Source organism: Erpetoichthys calabaricus, chromosome 18 (genome assembly GCF_900747795.2).
Source record: "Erpetoichthys calabaricus chromosome 18, fErpCal1.3, whole genome shotgun sequence".
Taxonomy (NCBI): domain Eukaryota; kingdom Metazoa; phylum Chordata; class Cladistia; order Polypteriformes; family Polypteridae; genus Erpetoichthys; species Erpetoichthys calabaricus.
In genome coordinates, this window is record NC_041411.2 from 63323930 (window position 1) to 63348802 (window position 24873).

A 24873-nucleotide genomic window follows, 5' to 3' on the forward strand; every position below is an offset into this window, starting at 1 on the left:
CATGTATAACGCCGTGCGTCGAACTCACACTATAACATGGCGTAAGCACAAAAGCGGGAAAGTGCGTACGTATAGAAAAATACAGATGCAGGAATCTGTACGTATGCAAACTTCCACGTTGTTCCGCTACATAAATCCCGATCAGCGTGAAAAGTAACGCATGTGCACGCGCCTTCTGTCCCGCCCCCAACTTCTCCCAGAATTACGCCTCTTTGAATATGCAAATCAATATAAATAGCCTTCTGTGAAAAAACATATATATATATATATATACTGTATATACTGTATATACTGTACCGACTCCAGCCATCGAATGGAGGGGGGCGGCCCCTTTTATATTCACCCGGACGTGCTCCAGGTGCCTTCCAACGAGCCTCTGCCAGCACTCCCCGGTGTGGTGGAAGTGCCAGCTGTGCACCCGGAAACACTCCAGGTGTCCCTGGTCTTCATCCTCCCAACACTTCCAGGTGTGGCGGAAGTGCTGAGGGCCGGGGATCTCCAGGCATCTGGGCACCCCCTGGCAGTGACCACCTGGAGCACCTATAGGGTTGAGCTTCTATGCCCCTTTCCCGTGGTCCCCATAGCCACCAGGGAGGTCGCCCCCTCGTGGTCCGGAGGCGGTGTAATCCCTCCTTCGGTCCTTCCGGCTGGGTACTTGCCACAATATAATTCATATATATATATATATATATATATATATAATATATATATATATATATATATATATATATATATATATATATATATATATATTGTCACACATGAGCGCTTAGGAGACTGTCAACAAGCCCAGAGGTGAGTGAAGGTGTAAAGGATGAAGGGTTGTTTGATGGTATTGATATCTCTTTCCCTAACTTTTCAGAACCAAAGAAGACAAATAAGCATTCACCACTTCACATTCCAGAAAATGGCTGTCCATCCACTATTCCATCCTCCCCGTCACTTCCGGCTCCCATTGATGACATCACTTCCGGTCCTCTTTTGATGACATCACTTCTGGCTTCCGCTGATGATGCCAGTCCTGTCCTCCCATGATGACATTACTTCCTCCTTAATTAATCAGCAGCCATTTTTGTATAAAAGCACCTTCAAACTTCTGTACTTTGTCGAATACCTGCATTTAAACAGTTTTGACCAAATTGCTACCTGATCCTAACAATATAAGGGGCCAATCCCCAACTCTTTATACTTGTTTTTGTGACTTCTTATCACTATATATATATATATATGGATGAATGTTTTCGCTCATCACGAATAGATCTATAAAAAGATCTGGTTTAAGTCAAATAGCACAATATATCCTCAGTCCTCTTAATCCAGTTCAGCTCAATCCAACAACAATGGGTCCCAGTCTAATACATTGTCCACTTATGCACACACCCAAAATCATACACACAGGGAAAATTTAATTAATCTAACTGTTGTGCTAGCGAATAGACCTGGAGCCTCATTTATAAAACTGTGTGGATTCAAACATGAATGTATGCATACACCGAACAACAGGAAAATGCATGCGCCAAGATAAAAACTTATTTATAAAACCTGGTGTACACATATTTCTATGCAAATTACCCTTTTTAAATCACAATCACCTTGTACATGTGCATACATGAATGCACCTTGAACCTTTCCCGGTTGTCTGCCTGAACCATCCATATATGGACTATGCTAATCAATCTCATAAATTTCCAATCAGAATGTTTCAGAAATTCATTGGCTGGTGCAGCAGCTTCCCTCCTGATGCAGCAAGGCGCCGCCACCTACATTTGAGGAGTTCTATGCTGTGGTTTACTGCTGAGACGACAAGAGCAATTAAGGCATTATAACTCCCTCATTTCTGGGGATCGGGGAAAGGCATAAGGTACTACATGATTGCTGTTACAATTAATAGTACAGGCCATGTGATAAACCACAGTTTCAGCCAGTTACCTTACCAAAAGACCAGCCATCACATACAGCCCCAAGTATATAAGTCATCTGCCAATACTACTTAGCCTAAAAAAATAATAAATGGGTTGACCTGGGCCACCAAGCCACAGTGTTTGCTGGTCTCATCTTGGTGTAGCAGGTGACTTGTCCATCAACGAAATGTCACTGCTTAGGATCGTGCCAGCTGGCTTGACCCTCCCTGTAGCATTTAGGAGCCTCTTGAACCCGCTACCACTGATAATGTACCCAAGGGATAAGCCTAGCAGATGAGGTCATAACACACAAAGCAAGGGGTAGGTGGATAAAAGTGCAAAAGTGCTCCTCAGTAGGAGTGTACTTTCTTCAGGTTCAGGCTTCTGCAGCCACTGAAGCTCATTCTAGACCACCTGCCTCTCACTCCCCGCAGCACGACGCTCTCACTCTTTTTGTGTCTCTGTCTTCTCTCCACTTAACCTCTGTCTCTCGCTCATCTTTCTCTTGCTGTCCAGGCGAATTTTCCTCCTTTTTTTCTCTTTTTTCTAACCCCTTCTTCCTGTGCGGGCACCCTTTTCATCTGCCTCATTGGCCACAGCACCTCAATCACGAACTGTGGAAATTCCTGACCTACCAGGCAATTCGCAGAGAAGAGAGAACATGCAGCAAACATAAACTAATGAACACCGAAAAAGTCCTTGAGTGCAAGGACACAGCATTGGCCATCTTTAAAGGAAACTAAAATACAGTCTGGGCATCAAAGTCTTCACTTTTGAGGTGTAATATGTTTGTCATGCCAACACACATGATAATAATGGCTCAGCAATATGAACTATTACATGCGGGAGTTGTTATTTCGCTGGTTTTCCTGCTTTTCCCTATTTGATTAAGAGAGTCGACATTTCCCAGTTTCTCTAAAATATTTCATATGCATTGGTCAGAGTTGAAGTAAATACATGGACATTCTTCCATCAAGTTTTCTTTTATAAATCCAGGCTTTTGCATAGAAAGTTGTGCATGCACATTTTGGGCCATTTTTTTCTGCATACGCAAGTTTTACAAATCTTTAAAAATTAATCTCTAAGATCAGCCAGGAAATGAAAAACACTCTCGTCGAAACCAAAACATCAATCAAAATTCAGAGTTGAAGAAACAGAGCCCAAGACTGTTAACCGAGAAAGCTTTTTTAAAGAAATCCTAACACTGAGAGAAGGGTTATCCACAATCTCGGATGAGGAAGCGATGTCAGTGCTGATCTTTAAACTCATTGCCATGATAACGTCACTGTGTTAATTTCCTAAGTGACAATGAAACAAATCCTCACAAATGGCAGTAACTATGCAAAACAAAAATGGCATAGAAAATGGTGCAAAATATTTATTACTATTATAAATTATTTAAATACCCAAAAACCAATGTACTTAATTTTATATGAATCAAAGCAGCAAATGGGTGCAAAATATCAGAGCAAAACATTGCAACCACTTAAAAAAATTAAAAACAGAACCATTTTATAATACTAACCAGCCGGTCTGTTTTCTCTAAACAAATAGATTTATATTATCACCATGTCTGTTTGCTGGTTAAGGAATGCTTTTTACATTAGTTAAAAGAAAGTGCAAATAGTTTTTAAATATTCTTTAGTCAATAGGAATAGTTAGGCTTTTAAGGAGATTGAAGAGAGCCGCCATTGTTCAATGTTCATATACATTTTGCTAGAAAGAAAATATAATTGAGTCAGAGGCTTTCATAAAAACAGTTCTTGTATAATCAGTGTCAGTTTATTCACTTGATATGGTCAGTTAAATATCGCTGTGTTTGGTGAAACCAGTTAAGAATTAAAAATGCGCTGGCATATTGTCACTATCATCTGCCACTTACTGTACTGTGGGTCTTGGTGCGTCTGTGTTCTTTGTGAAGCATTGATCAATGCGGCTCTCTTCAATCTCCTTAAAAGCCTAACTATTCCTATTTCTAAAGAATATTTAAAAACTATGTGCACTCTTTTAACTAATGTAAAAAGTATTCCTTAACCAGCAAACAGACATGGTGATAAGCTTCACATATGGCACCTACACATTTTGATCGTTTCACCTTAAGGCACTTGATTAGATGCCATCATCTGTCTTGAAGCACAGACAATGCCAGGCCAAATGAGGCTCATTTCTTGTCTTATAACAACTCCAATGAAAAAACACAAACAGTTCAGAAGAAAAGCTATAATTAAGTCAAAACAAAAGAGCATGAATAAATACAGAAGTTATGTAAATTTTAACTAAGCGAAGCAAAAAGTCAGAAACACAAACACTAGGACTAGAGAACAGAAAACCGCTAACGTTAACCAGAGAGTCTTTAGTAAGAAATGTGCACATTTTCATTGGATTAACACTTAAAACCACAGCCCACCTTGGGACTACACTCACTGCCTGACTGCAGTTGTTGTGAGAAGGAGACTTGATCATGGTGAAAGCGGGTGTGAAGCCTCCACAGTATAGCCACAAAGCAGGCCATGATCTTCACTGGCCAGCCTAGAAGGGTCTCACCCCACACCAGCTTGCCCCAGACTACTACCGGACGGCTTTAGTTTGCCTAGGCCCAAAATAGGGGAAAACCAGCTTTAACACTCAGTATAAATCAAAACAGTCCTAAAAGGACTCACAAGGAGGAGAAACCATAAGAACTCTAGATTGGGGACAAAAGGCAGCGAGGATTAGTTGTAAAATGGGATATTGTAAGAAGATGGGATGTTTTTAATTGTTTAATTAATTTATGGTTTTAGCACAACCTTTTACCCCGTGCCGGCGTGCTGTGTGAGTATAAAAATGTGCACCGGTTTAATGTGATAATTGTGGGCTGGGCAGAGGTGCGCTCAGTGATAAGCTTCGGGTATAGAAGGGTTTTAAGAGGATTGGGGAAGCCCTATTGAGATGAATGGTCTGAAATAATTATCTGGAGATCGTTTGGAGGGATCACTGGTCAGAGAGGAAAAGTGAGAGAAGGTAAGGCAGCATCAGCCAGGCTGATTTGTGAGGAGAAAAGCACGATCAATGGCTGTGTAAGGAGCTCCAGGTGGTGACTGTACACCTGCCCAGTGAGCAATACAGCAGGTTGGAGGAAGAGAGGCCGCTGGATGTAGCTGAAGGAGGGAGGCACAAGAGCAGCAGCATCCGAAAGGTGTACAAGATGCCCTGGGAGCTGTGTTGTCCATTTTTGGCTGAGTTCGGATCCAGGTTTGGGACTGGGGATGCAGCAACCTTCTTCTCAGAAGAAGCCAGACTCTGTGTATGTCAAGATGGGCAGGGTCTCCTGGGAGCTACAGGCGTGCTCCGATCCACTTGTGGGATTGGGGGTGCTACAGGTTGCTACCTTGAGGACTCTTGTTGTCCTGATGAGGACCAGGTGAAGACATTTAAAGGCCAGAAGTCCACATGACCGTCATCATCAAGTTCTTTCATGTGAATACTGAATACAATGAGGACTGATGGAGGTCATTGATGTCAGGTAGAATGCCTAGAGGGGGCTGGGTGGTCTCGTGGCCTCGGAACCCCTGCAGATTTTATATTTTTCTCCAAAGGCTGGAGTTTTCTTTTGGTTTTTTTTCTGTCCTCCCTGGCCATTGGACCTTACTTTTATTCTATGTTAATTAATATAGCCTAATTTTATTTTCTTATATATTTAGTCTTTTTTCTCTTTCTTCATCCTGTAAAGCACTTTGAGCTACATCGTTTATATGAAAATGTGCTATAGAAATAAATGTTGAAGGAAAGAAATATTTTGAATTGTCCGACAACCATGACTTTAAACTTATTTTAGACACTCTGAGACACAGATTTATTTTAAGGCATGGAAATTAATGAATAATTTGGAATTTGGAGTATTTATGGATTTATTTGTTGAACTAGCAAATGACTTATTTATCGCACTGCTTCACATTCTTTTTTGCACTTATAATTCTCTGTTTTAATTAATAAACTGTTTTGATTCTTATTACAAAATCTTGCTTGCCTGCCTCACTCGCAATTGGTTTAACCCGGTCATGACTATCAATGTCTGGGTTCAGGAAGGTGCCAAGGCTACGGGCAACCTGGGCATCACAAGGGAATATTTTATTAAACAGCAAATGCAATCACAAAAGGTGCTTAAAAGATGTAATAACAAATTGCCTAAAAGACAATCCTTAATCAAATCAGTCCCAAATACTGTCCAGAAGATGCAATCCAATAAACAGAGCAAATTAATCAAAAAACAACAAAATCCAAATGCAGAAAGCTCAACTCCTTAACAACTTTAATGAACAGTTGTTTGAGCTCCTGTTTCTCTGGCTTAAATTGCCAGCGAGGGGGGCCGAGGAGTGGTGACATCAGGGTAACCCTGCCACCCACCACAAACAAAGAACACGGACAGACTTATGAGACAGTACACAATCAATTATAAACAAGATGGACAGAAATTGGATACAAATTTGAAAAAAAATAATAATTACAAACTGAAAAAGACATCAGTAGATCATAAAATGCCCTTAAATTTTAGGCAGTAGTGCAACAAATATGTGCATGCTCCTTAGAACAGGAGGTCCAAATGAAACCAAAGGAATGTCAGTTTTGATTTCTTTGATGAACATAAATGACTGTAAAAAAGGATAAAGGCTGTTAATGATTACACCAGAAAGTAAAAGTCTTTTAGAAGAGGAAACTAAAGAAAGTTGTTTGCCAGGCAGGGATCTACTACTATTATATTTTACTAAATTAATCATCAAACCCAAAATGACATAATACCCAAGACCAAGCAGAAGACAAAAGCCAAAAGTCCAGATTTTTATTTCTTATCTTTTCCATGTCTAATCTAGTCTTCAATGTCTTTAGATTCTTCAAACCAAAGGTTGGACAAGCATCTGAGCGTACCACCATATTTTACTGTTAATGTAGTGACCTCTATATACTGTAAATAGTTTACAATCATAAGCCGTTTGGATGTCTGTTTGTTAACTACTCACACAAAAAATGGCTGAATTGATTTTTACAAAATTTTGTGTGTGCCTTGCTGTTGGTCTGACTTCAAATTTAGGCTACATGTCATATTGGGGAAAGAATATATATATTGGGAGGGAGTAACTCTAAAACTGGTGCTGACTACAATTGCCATCAGGCAGCAGGAGTACACTTCAGCTGATGGAGGACATCGTCATCGGCTCGAACAAAAAAAGCACAATCTTATAGACCACAGGTACATACAGTGGTATGAAAAACTATTTGCCCCCTTCCTGATTTCTTATTCTTTTGCATGTTTGTCACACAAAATGTTTCTGATCATCAAACACATTTAACCATTAGTCAAATATAACACAAGTAAACACAAAATGCAGTTTGTAAATGGTGGTTTTTATTATTTAGGGAGAAAAAAAAATCCAAACCTACATGGCCCTGTGTGAAAAAGTAATTGCCCCCTGAACCTAATAACTGGTTGGGTTACCCTTAGCAGCAATAACTGCAATGAAGTGTTTGCGATAATTTGCAATGAGTCTGTTACAGCGCTCTGGAGGAATTTTGGCCCACTCATCTTTGCAAAATTGTTGTAATTCAGCTTTATTTGAGGGTTTTCTAGCATGAACCGCCTTTTTAAGGTCATGCCATAGCATCTCAATTGGATTCAGGTCAGGACTTTGACTAAGCCACTCCAAAGTCTTCATTTTGTTTTTCTTCAGCCATTCAGAGGTGGATTTGCTGGTGTGTTTTGGGTCATTGTCCTGTTGCAGCACCCAAGATCGCTTCAGCTTGAGTTGACGAACAGATGGCCGGACATTCTCCTTCAGGATTTTTTGGTAGACAGTAGAATTCATGGTTCCATCTATCACAGCAAGCCTTCCAGGTCCTGAAGCAGCAAAACAACCCCAGACCATCACACTACCACCACCATATTTTACTGTTGGTATGATGTTCTTTTTCTGAAATGCTGTGTTCCTTTTACGCCAGATGTAACGGGACATTTGCCTTCCAAAAAGTTCAACTTTTGACTCATCAGTCCACAAGGTATTTTCCCAAAAGTCTTGGCAATCATTGAGATGTTTCTTAGCAAAATTGAGACGAGCCCTAATGTTCTTTTTGCTTAACAGTGGTTTGCATCTTGGAAATCTGCCATGCAGGCCGTTTTTGCCCAGTCTCTTTCTTATGGTGGAGTCGTGAACACTGACCTTAATTGAGGCAAGTGAGGCCTGCAGTTCTTTAGACGTTGTCCTGGGGTCTTTTGTGACCTCTCGGATGAGTCGTCACTGCGCTCTTGGGGTAATTTTGGTCGGTCGGCCACTCCTGGGAAGGTTCACCACTGTTCCATGTTTTTGCCATTTGTGGATAATGGCTCTCACTGTGGTTCGCTGGAGTCCCAAAGCTTTAGAAATGGCTTTATAACCTTTACCAGACTGATAGATCTCAATTACTTCTGTTCTCATTTGTTCCTGAATTTCTTTGGATCTTGGCATGATGTCTAGCTTTTGAGGTGCTTTTGGTCTACTTCTCTGTGTCAGGCAGCTCCTATTTAAGTGATTTCTTAATTGAAACAGGTGTGGCAGTAATCAGGCCTGGGGGTGGCTACGGAAATTGAACTCAGGTGTGATACACCACAGTTAGGTTATTTTTTAACAAGGGGGCAATTACTTTTTCACACAGGGCCATGTAGGTTTGGATTTTTTTTCTCCCTAAATAATAAAAACCATCATTTAAAAACTGCATTTTGTGTTTACTTGTGTTATATTTGACTAATGGTTAAATGTGTTTAATGATCAGAAACATTTTGTGTGACAAACATGCAAAAGAATAAGAAATCAGGAAGGGGGCAAATAGTTTTTCACACCACTATATGCCGTTTGCTTCTCGACTATTCTGTATAACAGTTTCATTGTCTCACTCAGTTACAGCTTTAGTCTAAGAGCAAATCGTTTTCTCTCACTGTGCGTTATATTTAGTTATGCTGAATTTCCAAATTAAAGTTTTTGGCTATTTATTTATTTTGGCAATGCTGGGTACTTTGGCTAATGTGTTATACTTAACTCAGGGCCACTACTCTGCCTTACATTTAAATTCCTTTTCTATGTCCTTTTGTACATTTTTGATCCTTTTGATTCTTATTTTATGTTAATGTTGTTATATGTTTGTTATTTGTATTATTATGCATTTTTATCAGTTGTGTTTATTGTTTGATTTCTATGTGGGAATGGTTGTTCTGCCGTGTCCCTTGTGTTTTGTGAGTGGTTCCCCCAAAAGGCTCATGGGACTTGTAGTCACTTGTGGTACATTGTATGCGTTTGGTGGTTTGTGAGTTTTTCCTTTTTGCTATCTTTCTATTTCCATTCTTTTTCTTCTGTTTTTTCTGGATAGAGTTTTTGAACTTGTTTACTAAGGACTGCCTTATTGGCAAATACTATTGCCTCCTTTTTTTGCTTTTTAATTTTTTTTTTTGGAAAATAAATTCCCTACTTTTATAAAGATTTCTGAATGGAATTGGTTTCTGCAAGACGGAGTTCAGGGTTCTCCCTCTTGCAAAGCTTATTCACTGTTATTATGGGACTACCGAATATATTTTATTCCACGTTCCTGGTTCTGGTTTTCTCGTGGTAAGGATACATTTTCTATTTGCTTGTGTGAGTTATCACACATTTTTTGGTATCTGATACAATGTATTAATCCCTGAGGGGAAATGATGGAAGTAAATTAAAAACCAACCATGTGACATGAAACATTTATTGTGATTTGGCCTTTTGAAACAACTCGGGGGCTGAAAGATTATTGTGGAAGAAGACAAGCGCTGAGAAATTTCAAACAACTGGTCTTCTTTTAAAATGCCTGAGTGTCATGATATTTATCTTTGTGTATTCAAAATGGCATGTATAAACTCTTTTACAATGTTTATAGAAATAAAGAATTGAAAGAAATAAATTAATATTTAGTACTTGTGGCCTACATATTTTTGAATTACAAACTACGCTTTCAAAAGTAGAAATGGGAAACAATAAGAATCAACTGCCAAGTTGGTCGATTTTTCTGGCTTAATGATTTTTATCAACCCAATCATTCTACATTAGAATTCAGCAGTATTATATTGTGTCTTATCACTACTTGGGGAAATATACAAAATTAAACACTATGTAAGACCTAACATCATTATTATTTGCTTATATTTATGAACTAATCTCTAAAAAATATTGATAAAATGCTGTCCCATGTGCTTCAATAAGAATTTAAATTTTAAAGGTCATTAGCCCCACCTCGTCATCCTCAATATCCCACTTTCTATTTAATACTTTTAGCTATGTTAAGCAAGGCTTTACATTTATAAAGTTCCTTTCATTTTTATAAAATCTAAACTGCTTTACATTGAGGACAACTTGGCACTAAATATTTAAGTAATTGGGAGGGAAAATGTTTATACCACCCCATCTCACCTTAAGCCCCCGGAGGATCTGGTACAGTAAGTAAGTTATTATCTTTTCAGTCAGTTTTCCCTTCTTCATGATGTGACTCAGGTCCTGGGCTACAAACGGCATCACCATGTAACTGCAAATGAAGAAGTTAGGATTTAATTTCTGGTGGGGAAGGCAATCATTAAAATGCCCTACTGAGGAATTCATTCTTAAAGGTGATGTGTCAAACTCAAAGGCGTTGTTGCATTAAAACATTTTCTTCTCTTTCAGAAAAGCTTAGTAACCTGCTTGTTCCTGTCGATCTATTAATCTGATATCAAATTTGTTTATTTCTACTTCTTTCTTGTTGATTTATTAGAGTCTGCAGCTTTAGCTTTCAGAATGCCTCATCATGTTCATGCCCAAGTGTACTGTCACTTGAGTGACCTTAAGACGTGTAGTTAGAGCCCCTGAACTTCGTGGTGTGTATGCACTGTCTGACAAAGCAGAAGCAGGGTTGTGTATGATGGCTGCCATCTTTAATATACTGTTTGTCTTTCTAAGATAGATTCTGTTATACATTGCCTATAAAAAGTATTCACCCCCTTGGCAGTTTATTTTATTTCATATAACATTGAATCACACATGGATTGAATTTGCCTTTTATTGACAGCAAAACAACCAAAGAAGACTCTTTAATGTCAAAAGTGAAAACATATTCTCTGCAAAGTGGTCTAAATGAATTGAAAATATAAAACAAAAAAAATAATTGATTACGTAAGTGTTCACCTCCTTCTTGTCAGTATTTAGTAGAACAACCTTTGGCAGCCATGTCAGCCTTCTTTGCAAAGATGTTCAAGCTCTATGAGGCTACATGGGGACAAAGAACAGCCTTTTTCAAGTCCAGCCACAAATTGTCAATTGGACTGAGATCTGGACTCTGTCACTCCAGAACATTAACAAAGCTGCAAAGAAGCATTTCCAAAGAAATGATGTGGCCACCACCATGGTCAATGGTGGTGATGGTGTGTTTTTGATGATGTACAGCGTTTGGCTTATGCCAAACACAGTCTTTAGTCTGATGGACAAATATCTCCATTTCGGTCTCATCAGACCATAAAACTTTCTTCTAGCTACCTTCTAGCCTTCTAAGCTTATAACCTTCTAGACAAAATGTCATGTGCATCTCATATAAAGCAGCAACTGGTGAAGCATCTGGACAACAATTGTCTGCACAGTCTCTCCAATGTAATTCACTGTAACTTGTAACTCCTTCAGAGTTCTCATAGGTCTCTTGGTGGGCTCCTTCACTAGTCTTCTTCTTGCATCATCACTCGGTTTGTGTGGAGAGCCTGCTCCAAGAAGATTTACTGCTGTGTCACAGTCTTTCTATTTCTTAATGATTGGCTTAACTGGGCCTCAAGGGATATTCAATGATGTAGCTATTCCCAGTTCTCCATTATCTGACTTGTGCTTTTCATTGAGACACTTGGAGTGTTCTTTGGTCTTCTCTGTGTTGGTTAGGCCTTTATACTGAGCCACCACAAGCTGGATCTCCTAGTATAGAATTTATACTACAATAAGTTGAAACCCCAGAGAGGTGATCTCCACTGAACTACATTAACTCTGCGACTTCTGAAAGCTAATTAGCTACACCACTCATGATTTAGGTGGTCATGTTAAAGAGGTTGAATACTTATGTGATCAATTAGTTTGAGTTTTGTATTTGTAATTTAGAAAAATGAGGAAAATGTGAAGAGCTGATAGACAGAGACCTGTGCACACTGACTCAAGGCTGTCATGGGTGTCAAAGGTGCATCTACTAAATAATGACTTGGATAAGCTACATTTATACTACAATCAACTGAAACCCCTGGACCACAGACAGTTGATCTCCATTGAACTAACTGTAGGTCTTCTAAAACCGATTGGCTGTGCCACTGATGGTTTAGGGGTGTCATATTAAAGGGAGTTAATACCTATGTAATCAATATTTTTTGTTTTATATTTTTAATTCATTTAGACTACTTTATAGAGATCTGTTTTCACTTTGAGATTAAAGAGTCTTTTTTCTGCTTCTCAGTGTCAAAAAAGGCTAAATAAATCTGTAACATTAGTTCCTCGTCTTTTGGCTGCTCCCATTTAGGGGTCGCCTCAGCAGATCATCCATCTCCATCTACCCTTGTATTTTACATCATTTTCTGACACACCGACTACCTTCATGTGCTCCCTCAACACGTCCATAAACCTCCTCTTTGGTCTTCCTCTTTTCCTCTTGCTTGGTGGTTCCATCCTCAACATCCTTTTCCCAATGTACCCCTCATTTCTCTTCTGTACATGCCCAAACCATCTCAATCTAGCATCTCTCACCTGGTTACCAAATGGTCATACCTGTGTTGTCCTTCTAATATACTCATTCCTAATCCTGTCTACTCTCGTTACTCTGAGCAAAAATCATGGCATCTTCAGCTCTGCCACTTCCAGCTCTGCCTCCTGTCTTTTACTCAGTGCCACTGTCTCCAAACCATACAACATAGCTGGTCTCACTGCTGTTTTATAGACTTCCCTTTCACTTTTGCAGGTACTCTTCTATCACAAATTACTCCTGCTACTCTTCTCCACCCAATCCACCCTGCCTGCACTCTCTTCTTCACCTCTCTGCCACACTCTCCGTTGCTTTGGATTGCTGAACCCAAGTATTTAAATTTGTCTGCCTTCACCACCTCTGCTCCTTGCTATCAAACATGTACTCTGTCTTACTTCTACTGACTCTTATTCAGCTTCCCTACATTCTGTACCTCCACCTCTCCAAGTTTGCCTCACCGGCTGTCTACTCTCACTACAGATCACAATGTCATCTGTGAACATCCTATTCCATGGAGACTCCTCTCTGACCTCATCTGTCAACCTGTCTATCACCATTGCAAACAGAAAGGGCTCAGAGCCAATCCTTGATGTAATTCCACGTTCACCGTGAAACCAGGCTTCCATCCCCACTGCACACCTCACCACAATCACACTGTCCTCATACATATCTTGCAACATCCTCAAATACTTTTCTGCTACTCTTTACTTCCTCTTTCTTGGCACCATGTCATCCACAAACATGCAATGCAGTTCCTTCTGACCTTCCCTGTAATTCTCCATCAACGCTCTTAAAGCAAACATCACATCTGCATTACTCTTGCCTGGCATGAAACCATACTGCTGTTCACAGTCACCCCTCTTCTCTGCCTAGCCTCCATCACTCCTTTCCATATTTTCATAGTGTGGCTGCTCAGCTTTATACCCCTGCAGTCATTGAATCTCTACAATCTCCTTATTCTTGAAAATTGGTACTAATATACTTCTTCTCCACTCCTCAAGCATGTTTTCACTTTTCAAGATTTTGCTAAACAATCTAGTTAGAAACTCTACTGTCATCTCACCTAAACATCTCCATGCTTCCACTGGCACATCATCTGGGCCATCTGCTTTTCCACTTTTAAATTAAATCCCCAACATTACAAAGAATAAAATGTGAAAACTTTCAATGGGTGACTACTTTTATAGGAAGTGTATATGCTCTGTTGTGGTGGGCTGGCGCCCTGCCCAGGGTTTGTATCCTGCCTTGCGCCCTGTGTTAGCTGGGATTGGCTCCAGCAGACCCCCATGACCCTGTAGATAGGATATAGCGGGTTGGATACCGGGTTGGGTGGGTATATGCTCTATATAGAAGACGGTTATATACAGTAATATTCTGTGCTTTCTTCATCACTTCTGTCCCAAAGGTATCACATCCTAGTGAGCTGAATGACTTCCGTCCAGTCGCTCTGACGTCGCATGTGATGAAGACCATGGAGCGGCTGCTGCTTCATCACCTGAGGCCACAGGTCTGTCACGCCCTTGACCCTCTGCAGTTCGCATATCATGAGAAGGTGGGAGCGGAGGTTGTCATCATGTACATGCTACACCGATCTCTCACCCACTTGGACAGAGGCAGTGGTGCAGTAAGAATTATGTTTCTGGACTTCTCTAGCGCCTTCAACACCATGCAACCTCTGCTCCTTAGGCAAAATCTGACAGAGATGGGAGTAGATTCATACCTAGTGGCATGGATCATGGACTATCTTAAAGACAGACCTCAGTATGTGCGTCTTGGGGACTGCAGGTCTGACATTGTGGTCAGCAACACAGGAGCGTCGCAGGGGACTGTACTTTCTCCGGTCCTGTTCAGCCTATATACATCGAACTTCCAATACAACTCGGAGTCCTGCCAAGTGCAAAAGTTCGCTGACGACACTGCTATCATGGGCTGCATCAGGAGTGGGCAGGAGGAGGAGTATAGGAACCTAATCAAGGACTTTGTTAAATGATGCGACTCAAACCATCTACACCTGAACACCAGCAAAACCAAAGAGCTGGTGGTGGATTGTAGGAGGCCCAGGCCCCTCATGGACCCCGTGATCATCAGAGGTGACTGTGTGCAGAGGGTGCAGACCTATAAATACCTGGGAGTGTAGCTGGATGATAAATTGGACTGGACTGCCAATACTGATTCTCTGTGCATGAGAGGACAGAGCCGACTATACTTCCTTAAAAGGCTGGCATCCTTCAACATCTGCAATAAGATGCTACAGATGTTCTATCAGACGGTTGTGGCGAGTGCCCTCTTCTACGCGGTGGTGTGCTGGGGAGGCAGCATAAAGAAGAAGGACGCCTCACGCCTGGACAAACTGGTGAGGAAGGCAGGCTCTAGTGTAGGCATGGAGCTGGACAGTTTGATATTCGTGGCAGAGTGACGGGCGCTGAGCAGGCTCTTGTCAATCATGGAGAATCCACTGCATCCAATAAACAGTATCATCTCCAGACAGAGGAGCAGCTTCAGCAACAGACTGCTGTCAATGTCCTGCTCCACTGACAGACTGAGGAGATCGTTCCTTCCCCACACTATGCGACTCTTCAAATCTACCCGGGGGGGGTAAACGTTAACATTATACAAAGTTATTGTCTGTCTGCATACCAGCATTGTTATCACTCTATAATTTAATATTGTTCTTTATCAGTATGCTGCTGCTGGAGTATGTGAATTTCCCCTTGGGATTAATAAAGCATCTATCTATCACTTCTTATAGTGTTTGGTGGCCCCAAGATGACCATGTTCCATACCAGGGTATTACAGTATGCAACCTAGTGTGGACAGACAGTAATGTCCACCTGTTGGAGTTAGTGAGCACATATTAGGGCTTCCTTCGAGTTACACACCATCTCACTTCTGACCCTAGCACTTCTCCAAGCAGTGGCTGGCTCATGTCTCAACAGGTAGCCGATTTCTTAAGCTGAAAGCATTTCAAAATGAACTATCACATGTACTCACAATGTCTGGAATTTTTCCAGGGATGAATCAGGTGTGAAAACATTCAAAAGAGAGATCACCTGCAGGGACAGAATGAGAGATATGAAGTAAAACTCGGTATCCAAATGCTTTTAAAAGTCAAAAGTTTTAGGACTTTGTAAATAATGAGTAAAACTTACATTCTCATGCTGGATGTGGCGAAGTAAACGAAGTTCCCGGTATGCCCTTTTTGCATGAAGCAATGACTGAAATGGACGGTAGAGTTTTTTAATTGCTACCTTCTCATTCGTCTTTAGATCTGTAGCTCCACTGCAACACAAAAAAATAACATATAAGTTTTAGTTGTGCGTTAAGACATCCGACATTTATTAACTTTTCATATGACAAGTCTGTTTTCCTCAGTGACTTGCAGTTCACAAGGACATAGAACCTGTCCCTGTAATGGGGACGTTTCTGACAAATGGACTCCTCATGACACTTCCAGGACTTGTGACGATATCCTAAACAATTTCAAACTTTTGACGTCAAGTTTTTATTAATCTGTATTTTTTCTCCAAAATACTCATTTTAATAAGTACTCAGAAAAATTAGTTTTAAATGATAAGAGTGGGTGGCGCAATGGTAGTGCTGCTGCCTCGCACTAAGTAGACCTGGGTTCGTTTCCCGGGTTCTCCATGCGTGGAGTTTGCATGTTCTCCCTGTGTCTGCGTGGGTTTCCTCCCACAGTCCAAAGACATGCAGGGTAGGTGCATTGGTGATCCGAAATTGTCCCAAGTGTGTGTGTGTGCCCTGCAGTGGGCTAGCGCCCTGCCCGGGATTTGCTCCTGCCTTGCAACCTGGGATTGGCTCCAGCAGACCCCCATGACCCTGTGTTAGGATATAGCGGGTTGGATAATGGATGGATGATACGAGTAAAAAAATATCAGCTCCCTGCCAGTGCACGTCTGTCATATTTTCATGAACTGATTTCCTTAATATTTGCAGAAGGTAGGAGAAAGTAGAATTTTTTTCCTATTGGATTTCAATACCAGTCAAAGACAGATTTCTAAACTGTAATGGACAATTTATTAATTATTAACATAACTTCCTAAATGTAAACCAAAGAAAATCCTTTTAATGATTTGGGGTTACATTATGACCCCCCACAACCAGATTAACATTCTGAAGGCCAATCCCTTGGTTTTATGTGTCTACTTCCACAGGCCTGGCATTTCTGCCTACCTGGCAGACAGTGTGGTGTTGTGATTAAGGCGTTGGACTTCAAACTATGAGGTTGTGGGTTCAAATCCTGCTACTGATGCTGTGTGACCATAAACAAGTCACTTCATCAATTGCATATCAAATGTTGGATAAAGATGTCAGCCAGATTAATAATAATAATGGTGGGGTGGCTCATCCAGATGCCTGTCTCGATGTACTATCAAAGCAATCTCATCCTCACCTCCAATTACCTTCAATGCGGTTTTTCTTTCCCTTCAGCCAGTTGAGTCTTTATTATTTCTTTTAATCCTTCATCCTGTCTTTGAGGCAGCTTTAAATGCCCCTTTAGAGTCACTTCTAGTCAAACTCTAGACCCAAGTCTAGGATCTTGTATGGCTTTACATTTCTTAATCCTGGTAGATTTCTGAGGGTACATTCACACTACTATGTTTTTGTTTAAAACACAGACATTAGTCTCCATTTTCACCTTTTGTTCACACTACTCCAGTGTTTTCAACTTGAAGTCTTTCAAAAATGTTCTCCAGGGCCGTATACGTCTGAAAATGTAGCTTCACTGTAGTGGTGTGGATGAGCAAAAACGCAGACTCTAATCACACTTGTAGTATGAGGTCCACGGCTCATTGTCGCATTTGAAATAAACAATGTGCTGGGGAGTGGAGTAGGTGTGGATAATCGATAGAAAAGACTGAGCTGTGTCTTGTGAGGGGTGGCACGGTGGCGCAGTGGGTAGTGCTGCTGCCTCGCAGTTGGGAGACCTGGGGACCTGGGTTCGCTTCCCGGGTCCTCCCTGCGTGGAGTTTGCATGTTCTCCCCGTGTCTGCGTGTGTTTCCTCCGGGTGCTCCGGTTTCCTCCCACAGTCCAAAGACATGTGGATTGGCGATTCTAAATTGGCCCTATTGTGTGCTTGGTGTGTGTGTCCTGCGGTGGGTTGGCACCCTCCCCGTGTTGGCTGGGATTGGCTCCAGCAGACCCCCGTGACCCTGTGTTCGGATTCAGCGGGTTGGAAAATGGATGGATGGATGGATGTGTCTCGTGAGCATGTGCAGCTGGTCTGATGTGATTGTCTTGTTATCATCCCGAGGCATCAATTCGGTGATCACACCTGCAACCCTCCTCAGTGTTTAAAAGGGGAGCACAAGACAGAAACAGAATTGGGAGCAAAAGGGAAGATTTGTGAGGCCAGCCAGCCAGACAGGAAAGGCAGCATGAAGTAGTGTAGGTTTTGGCTGTCTAGGGGCTGCTTCACCCCACTGATCATTTGGGTAGAGTGGAATGAGCATGGCGGAAGGCCTCCCTAGGGATCTGAGGTACGACCGCGGGTTCAAGAAGGATGATGGGAGTACAACCAACCCTAAGTAATCTGACAGGAGCCATGTGGAGGCAGCCAAGGTGGGGTCGGGCATTGTGTTCATAGCTGCAGAGTCTCTGCTGGCCAGGGAGACAAAAGAGTTGGGCTGGGATTATCCAGAGCAGAAGAGGCAGTCTTGGTCCAATGACTGTGTGTTTTGCTCTCATTTTATCCCTGATTTTATTACATGCATTATCAATGTTTATTGATAGATGAAGCACTGCACTACTGCACCTTTATTGGGACACTGTTTGTTTTTGAAGAGGTTAATAAAAGCACTTAGTCACTTGTGCACATATCCCTCGCATCGTGAGTGTCCTCATTTGTCTGGCCCAGCCGGTTACGTTATCGATGGTGTCGGGGTCAAGAAGCTACCGGAAGGGACTAGGAGCATGGAGCCAACCCGCACCATCACAACGCTCATTACAGGATCTGTGCAAAACTCTTTTTAAAACCTGGCAGGATCTAATTAATAATATTTTAGAATGAGCATTTAATATTGTGGAAGTGGATTCTCTTCCCCTTTTAATTCTATTTATTTACTTACTTATCTTTTCTACTATTAAAGTTTCACTATGTTGGCCTAGCTCTCTTTCTCAAGGGTGGGGGTTGACTTGATTTGAACCTAGTTTTGTAAAATTTGACTTGCTTGTATGGAATGTTGTTTGATTTTAATAAATTCAGTAAAATGTTAAAAAAAAAACGATCCTGCTCATTACATTTCATCATTTTCTCTGATTTGTCACTCACATTCCAACACAGCGGACACAAAAGAGTTAACTTTCCATGGCGCTTGTTGTGTTGCTCACCTGTATGAGCAGTATGAGTTAGAATTGGAAACTAACCCTCACCTACTCCGTTTTTTCTTCTCGGTACTCAAATGTGGCACTTGGTGCCACGGCCCACCTGTCAAGTTGTTTTGCCTGCCTAAGGTAAAGTCATCCCAGATGGAGGATCACAGGAATCATGGGAAAGAGGGGTCCTTTCATCGGATTGGCTGGTCCAGCACTGTTTCACCCATGGAATGGCCAAATGGGGGAGGCAGCTTGATGGATGAGGTCTCCAGGACTCTAAACATATCCAAATCTTATCATGTGATATCATCCATCCATCCATCCATTTTCCAACCCGCTGAATCCGAACACAGGGTCACGGGGGTCTGCTGGAGCCAATCCCAGCCAACACAGGGCACAAGGCAGGAAACAATCCTGGGCAGGGTGCCAACCCACCGCAGGACACACACAAACACACCCACACACCAAGCACACACTAGGGCCAATGTAGAATCGCCAATCCACCTAACCCGCATGTCTTTGGACTGTGGGAGGAAACCGGAGCCCCCGGAGGAAACCCACGCAGACACGGGGAGAACATGCAAACTCCACGCAGGGAGGACCCGGGAATCGAACCCAGGTCCCCAGATCACCCAACTGCGAGGCAGCAGCGCTACCCACTGCGCCACCGTGCCGCCCCATGTGATATCATCTACTGTTAAATTCTGCTTCGTACTTCTAAAAAATTCATATTTTTTATTTTTTATTGAGGATTTGTTCTGTTCTGTTCTGTGTATTGTATTGTATTGACCCCCTTCTTTTGACACCCACTGCACGCCCAACCTACCTGGAAAGGGGTCTCTCTTTGAACCGCCTTTCCCAAGGTTTCTTCCATATTTTCCCTACAAGGGGTTTTTTGGGAGTTTTTCCTTGTCTTCTTAGAGAGTCAAGGCTGGGGGGCTGTCAAGAGGCAGGGCTTGTTAAAGCCCATTACGGCACTCATTGTGTGATTTTGGGCTACAGTAATCCCTCCTCCATCGCGGGGGTTGCGTTCCAGAGCCACCCGCGAAAGGTGAAAATCCGCAAAGTAGAAACCATATGTTTATATGGTTATTTTTATATTGTCATGCTTGGGTCACAGATTTGCGCAGAAACACAGGAGGTTGTAGAGAGACAGGAACTTTATTCAAACACTGCAAACAAACATTTGTCTCTTTTTCAAAAGTTTAAACTGTGCTCCATGACAAGACAGAGATGACAGTTCCGTCTCACAATTAAAAGAATGCAAACATATCTTCCTCTTCAAAGGAGTGCGCATCAGGAGCAGAGAATGTCAGAGAGAGAGAGAAAAGCAAACAAATCCATAGGGCTGTTTGGCTTTTAAGTATGCGAAGCACTGCGGCACAAAGCAGTTGCAAGGAAGGCAGCAGCTCACACCCCCTCCGTCAGGAGCAGAGAAAGAGCGAGAAAGAGAGAGAAACAAACAATCAAAAATCAATACGTGCCCTTCGTGCTTTTAAGTATGCGAAGCACCGTGCAGCATGTCGCTTCACAAAGCAGCTGCACAGAAGGGAGCAATGTGAAGATAATCTTTCAGCATTTTTAGACGAGCGTCCGTATCGTCTAGGTGTGCGAACAGCCCCCCTGCTCACACCCCCTACGTCAGGATCAGAGAAAGTCAGCGCAAGAGAGAGAGAGAGAAAAGTAAGCTGGGTAGCTTCTCAGCCATCTGCCAATAGCGTCCCTTGTATGAAATCAACTGGGCAAACCAACTGAGGAAGCATGTACCAGAAATTAAAAGACCCATTTTCCGCAGAAATCCGCGAACCAGCAAAAAATCCGCGATATATATTTAAATATGCTTACATATAAAATTTGCGATAGAGTGAAGCCGCGAAAGTCGAAGCGCAATATAGCGAGGGATTACTGTATACAAAAATAAACTGTATTGTATTGTATTGTATTGTATTGTATTGTATTGTATTCTAAATTGCGTTTTGTATTGTTTGATTGCAGCATACATGCGCAAAAGACAAATAATTTACTGCTTGCTATTGTTTTGCAATAATTCACATGGCTCATGGCATACATTTTCAGTCGTTTTAGTGTGGACAGAGATCCTTTTCCTCAAATAACACAGCTTTGAAATGAAAATGTAGCAGTTGGGGACACAGCCTAAGTCAAGCTCTCAGCTGCTTTGTCCCTGTAAAGATGGACCCAGTCCCGTTCCTTCAGCTAAGGGTCCATATGCTGTCTCGTAACAGTTAGGCAGAAGAGTATTTCTCAACTTTGTCCTAGATAGAGACACCAGGCCCCAGCTTCACTCTCTAGCGGCCACACGCTTGCACTTGTTGGCCAGGAGGACTTCTGACTTCTTGTTAGCTCTCATTTACAAAACAGAAAGTCAGAAATGTGCTGGGCTGACTGCCTTATGGTATCTTAGAAGAACGTTACAATTTTATGCCCAGACCAAACCTCTTCCTCTTCTCTTCTGCTCTAGTGCTGGTGCATATTGCCCTTCCAGGGCTTTCAGTAAAGGTGATTGGCGTAATGCCCTGCAGTAGTGACATTTTTCAGGCCATCATTTGCAGAACCTCTTGCAATACTAGTGTGGTTTTCTCTTACATTAAGAGGTCTCCTGTTGGACTTCACTTCACCCGTTACCATTTTCCCCCTCACAAACTACATTTTGAATGGATGAAATACTTTGTCAAAAAAGTATTTTATTTAAAGGGATATTGTACACGGCAAGAAAAGAATGTTGTGTGCATTGTATAGTATGAGAATGGGGAAGGTGGGGGATACTTTGGGTTTATTAAAGTATAAAACAACAACAAAGATTGATATCCTGTCAGGTTTAGGCACAAAGCAGGAACAAACTCTGGACAACTGACCAGTGTATTATAAGGCTCTCAATCAATCAACCAGTGCAATTTGTACATTTGTACATTTAACCAGTGCAATTTGTATATATAACAAGTGCAATTTGTAAATTTTGTAAAGTACTTTTATTACTATTCGGTTTGTTAATATTTTCTCTCTTCTTGTCTTTTTAACTCTTATGCCTCACACTGAGTCGACTGCACCTTCAATTTCATTGTTCCTTTGTAAAAGTGACAATGACAATAAAGATCTATCTGTCTATCCATCTTTGAAATGTAGCAAGAAATCAAAGTAACTGGACGTGAACTCATGCAGTCATGGACAAAATGTGCAAAATCCACTCATACAGTCACTCATGCTGCCCCAACTAAGCCTCTGTCTTCAACTTAAGTGTAGATTGTACATTTGTTGAAAAACTCACGTAAGATCTTATTTTACATATTGTGAACACCATTTCAAGACGCTTTATACTGATTCAGACACTCGCTGGGGGTCATACAAGGGTGATGTCTGAACAAGCAAAAATTTTCAGTGTCCTGCAAGTAACAAATGTTGAAGATAACATCACGAAAAGTAAACGAAACGATACTTGAGCAAATTCTACACTGACGATTGTCGTCTTTATTTCGCCAATCAATCGTATAAGCATGTCAGGCCAGGAGATTAAGAATGCAACTTTATTACTATTCATTCTTAAAGGCGACTCCAATAAGTAATCACCAATCTATAATATAAAATTTTAAAAAATCAAATCAGGCTTGTGCAGCTTTATTACTTAACTATGCTTTTGGAAAACATTCACAATTTACAAACTTAGAGTGCTCCTTAAACCAAATAATAACGACCCTCAGCTAGGAGAAGCGCAGGCTCAACACCTAAACCCCGCAAAACTGCGCTCTCAAAGAACCCGTGCGGCACGTCACTTACCAGACTGTCCCGTACGCCCCTGTCCCCACAGGATTCAGGTTGGTATATCTGGCAGGAACTTCCCAGGTGGTTTTTTGGACTTCTTGTCTATAAAAGCCCTTTTTAACCGGAGTTGCCATCTCACAAAGATTTTCCTCGACTCCAAATTTATTGTCGCAACTCTCAACCCCCAAAACGTGACTGACCCGCTTAAAGCTTCAGTGCTGCCTGAGTAGGTGGGAATGCATTTCCTTAGGCAGGTAAACGCCCTAAGACAACCCCCTACGTTCTTTTCGAGTACATGAGCTGAAGAATAAATACAAAAAAAAAAAAGTCCCGGGTCACGGGTCTATCGGAAAGGGTGGGGGTAGAGAGGGTGAGCTGTTAAGAAGTACGGAGTGCAGCCTATGGAGGCAAACCTGAAGTGCTGCCGTGTACTTCACCTGTTATGATTAGTAGTAGCAGTAAACTTGTCACGTGCACAATACACTGAAATCCTCTCTTAGACATCCCACCAACAAGCAGCGCGTAACAATGATAAGCAAGAATGTATTTTAATACTTAACTTCACGATATTTAATAGTAAGCACAATTCATCTTACCTGATTTCTGTTTCCATGCATGAAACCGTGTGAAAAAAATCTTTAAGAAGACTTCACTCTATGCTATATATATATATATATATATATATATATATATATATATATATATATATATATATATAAATATATATATATATATATATATATATATATATATATATATATATATATATATATATATATATATATATATATATATTACATTCCTAATTCTGAATCGAATCTGATTATTTAGGTGGTTACCTACCAGGTATCGGTCAGCTGGGAAACATTCGCGACGTCCTCTCAGTTGCTAGAAGCAGCTCATAGATATGTGATACAGTATCTGCCAAATAATACAAAGAGTATACAGTGCATCCGGAAAGTATTCACAGCGCATCACTTTTTCCACATTTTGTTATGTTACAGCCTTATTCCAAAATGGATTAAATTCTTTTTTTTTTCCTCAGAATTCTACACACAACACCCCATAATGACAACGTGAAAAAAGTTTACTGCATCCTGTTTCCCCTGATCATCCTTGAGATGTTTCTGCAGCTTAATTGGAGCCCACCTGTGGTAAATTCAATTGACTGGACATGATTTGGAAAGGCACACACCTGTCTATATAAGGTCCCACAGTTGACAGTTCATGTCAGAGCACAAACCAAGTATGAAGTCAAAGGAATTGTCTGTAGACCTCCGAGACAGGATTGTCTCAAGGCACAAAACTGGGGAAGGTTACAGAAACATTTCTGCTGCTTTGAAGGTCTCAATGAGCACAGTGGCCTCCATCATCCGTAAGTGGAAGAAGTTCGAAACCACCAGGACTCTTCCTAGAGCTGGCCGGCCATCTAAACTGAGCGATCGGGGGAGAAGGGCCTTAGTCAGGGAGGTGACCAAGAACCCGATGGTCACTCTGTCAGAGCTCCAGAGGTCCTCTGTGGAGAGAGGAGAACCTTCCAGAAGGACAACCATCTCTGCAGCAATCCACCAATCAGGCCTGTATGGTAGAGTGGCCAGACGGAAGCCACTCCTTAGCAAAAGGCACATGGCAGCCCGCCTGGAGTTTGCCAAAAGACACCTGAAGGACTCTCAGATCATGAGAAACAACATTCTCTGGTTTGATGAGACAAAGATTGAACTCTTTGGTGTGAATGCCAGGCATCACGTTTGGAGGAAACCAGGCACCGCTCATCACCAGGCCAATACCATCCCTACAGTGAAGCATGGTGGTGGCAGCATCATGCCGTGGGGATATTTTTCAGCGGCAGGAACTGGGAGACTAGTCAGGATAAAGGGAAAGATGACTGCAGCAATGTACAGAGACATCCTGGATGAAAACCTGCTCCAGAGCACTCTTGACCTCAGACTGGGGCGACGGTTCATCTTTCAGCAGGACAACGACCCTAAGCACACAGCCAAGATATCAAAGCAGTGGCTTCAGGACAACTCTGTGAATGTCCTTGAGTGGCCCAGCCAGAGCCCAGACTTGAATCCGATTGAACATCTCTGGAGAGATCTTAAAATGGCT

General features: G+C 41.6%; 1 protein-coding gene across 1 annotated transcript in view; it reads right to left on the bottom strand.

The window, feature by feature from the left end:
- zgc:171775 (STKc_p38 domain-containing protein) overlaps positions 1 to 23255 on the bottom strand; it is a 64688-nt gene extending 41433 nt beyond the window's left edge. Inside the window, exons 1-4 of the mRNA XM_028825192.2 lie at positions 22780 to 23255; positions 15806 to 15935; positions 15648 to 15706; positions 10334 to 10445 (exon numbers count right to left, since the gene is read on the bottom strand). Of these exons, the coding sequence (XP_028681025.1) occupies positions 10334 to 10445; positions 15648 to 15706; positions 15806 to 15935; positions 22780 to 22898 (420 nt within the window). The 5' untranslated portion in view covers positions 22899 to 23255. The remainder of the gene's footprint in view (positions 1 to 10333; positions 10446 to 15647; positions 15707 to 15805; positions 15936 to 22779) is intronic.
- Between the last annotated feature and the right edge of the window lie 1618 nt (positions 23256 to 24873).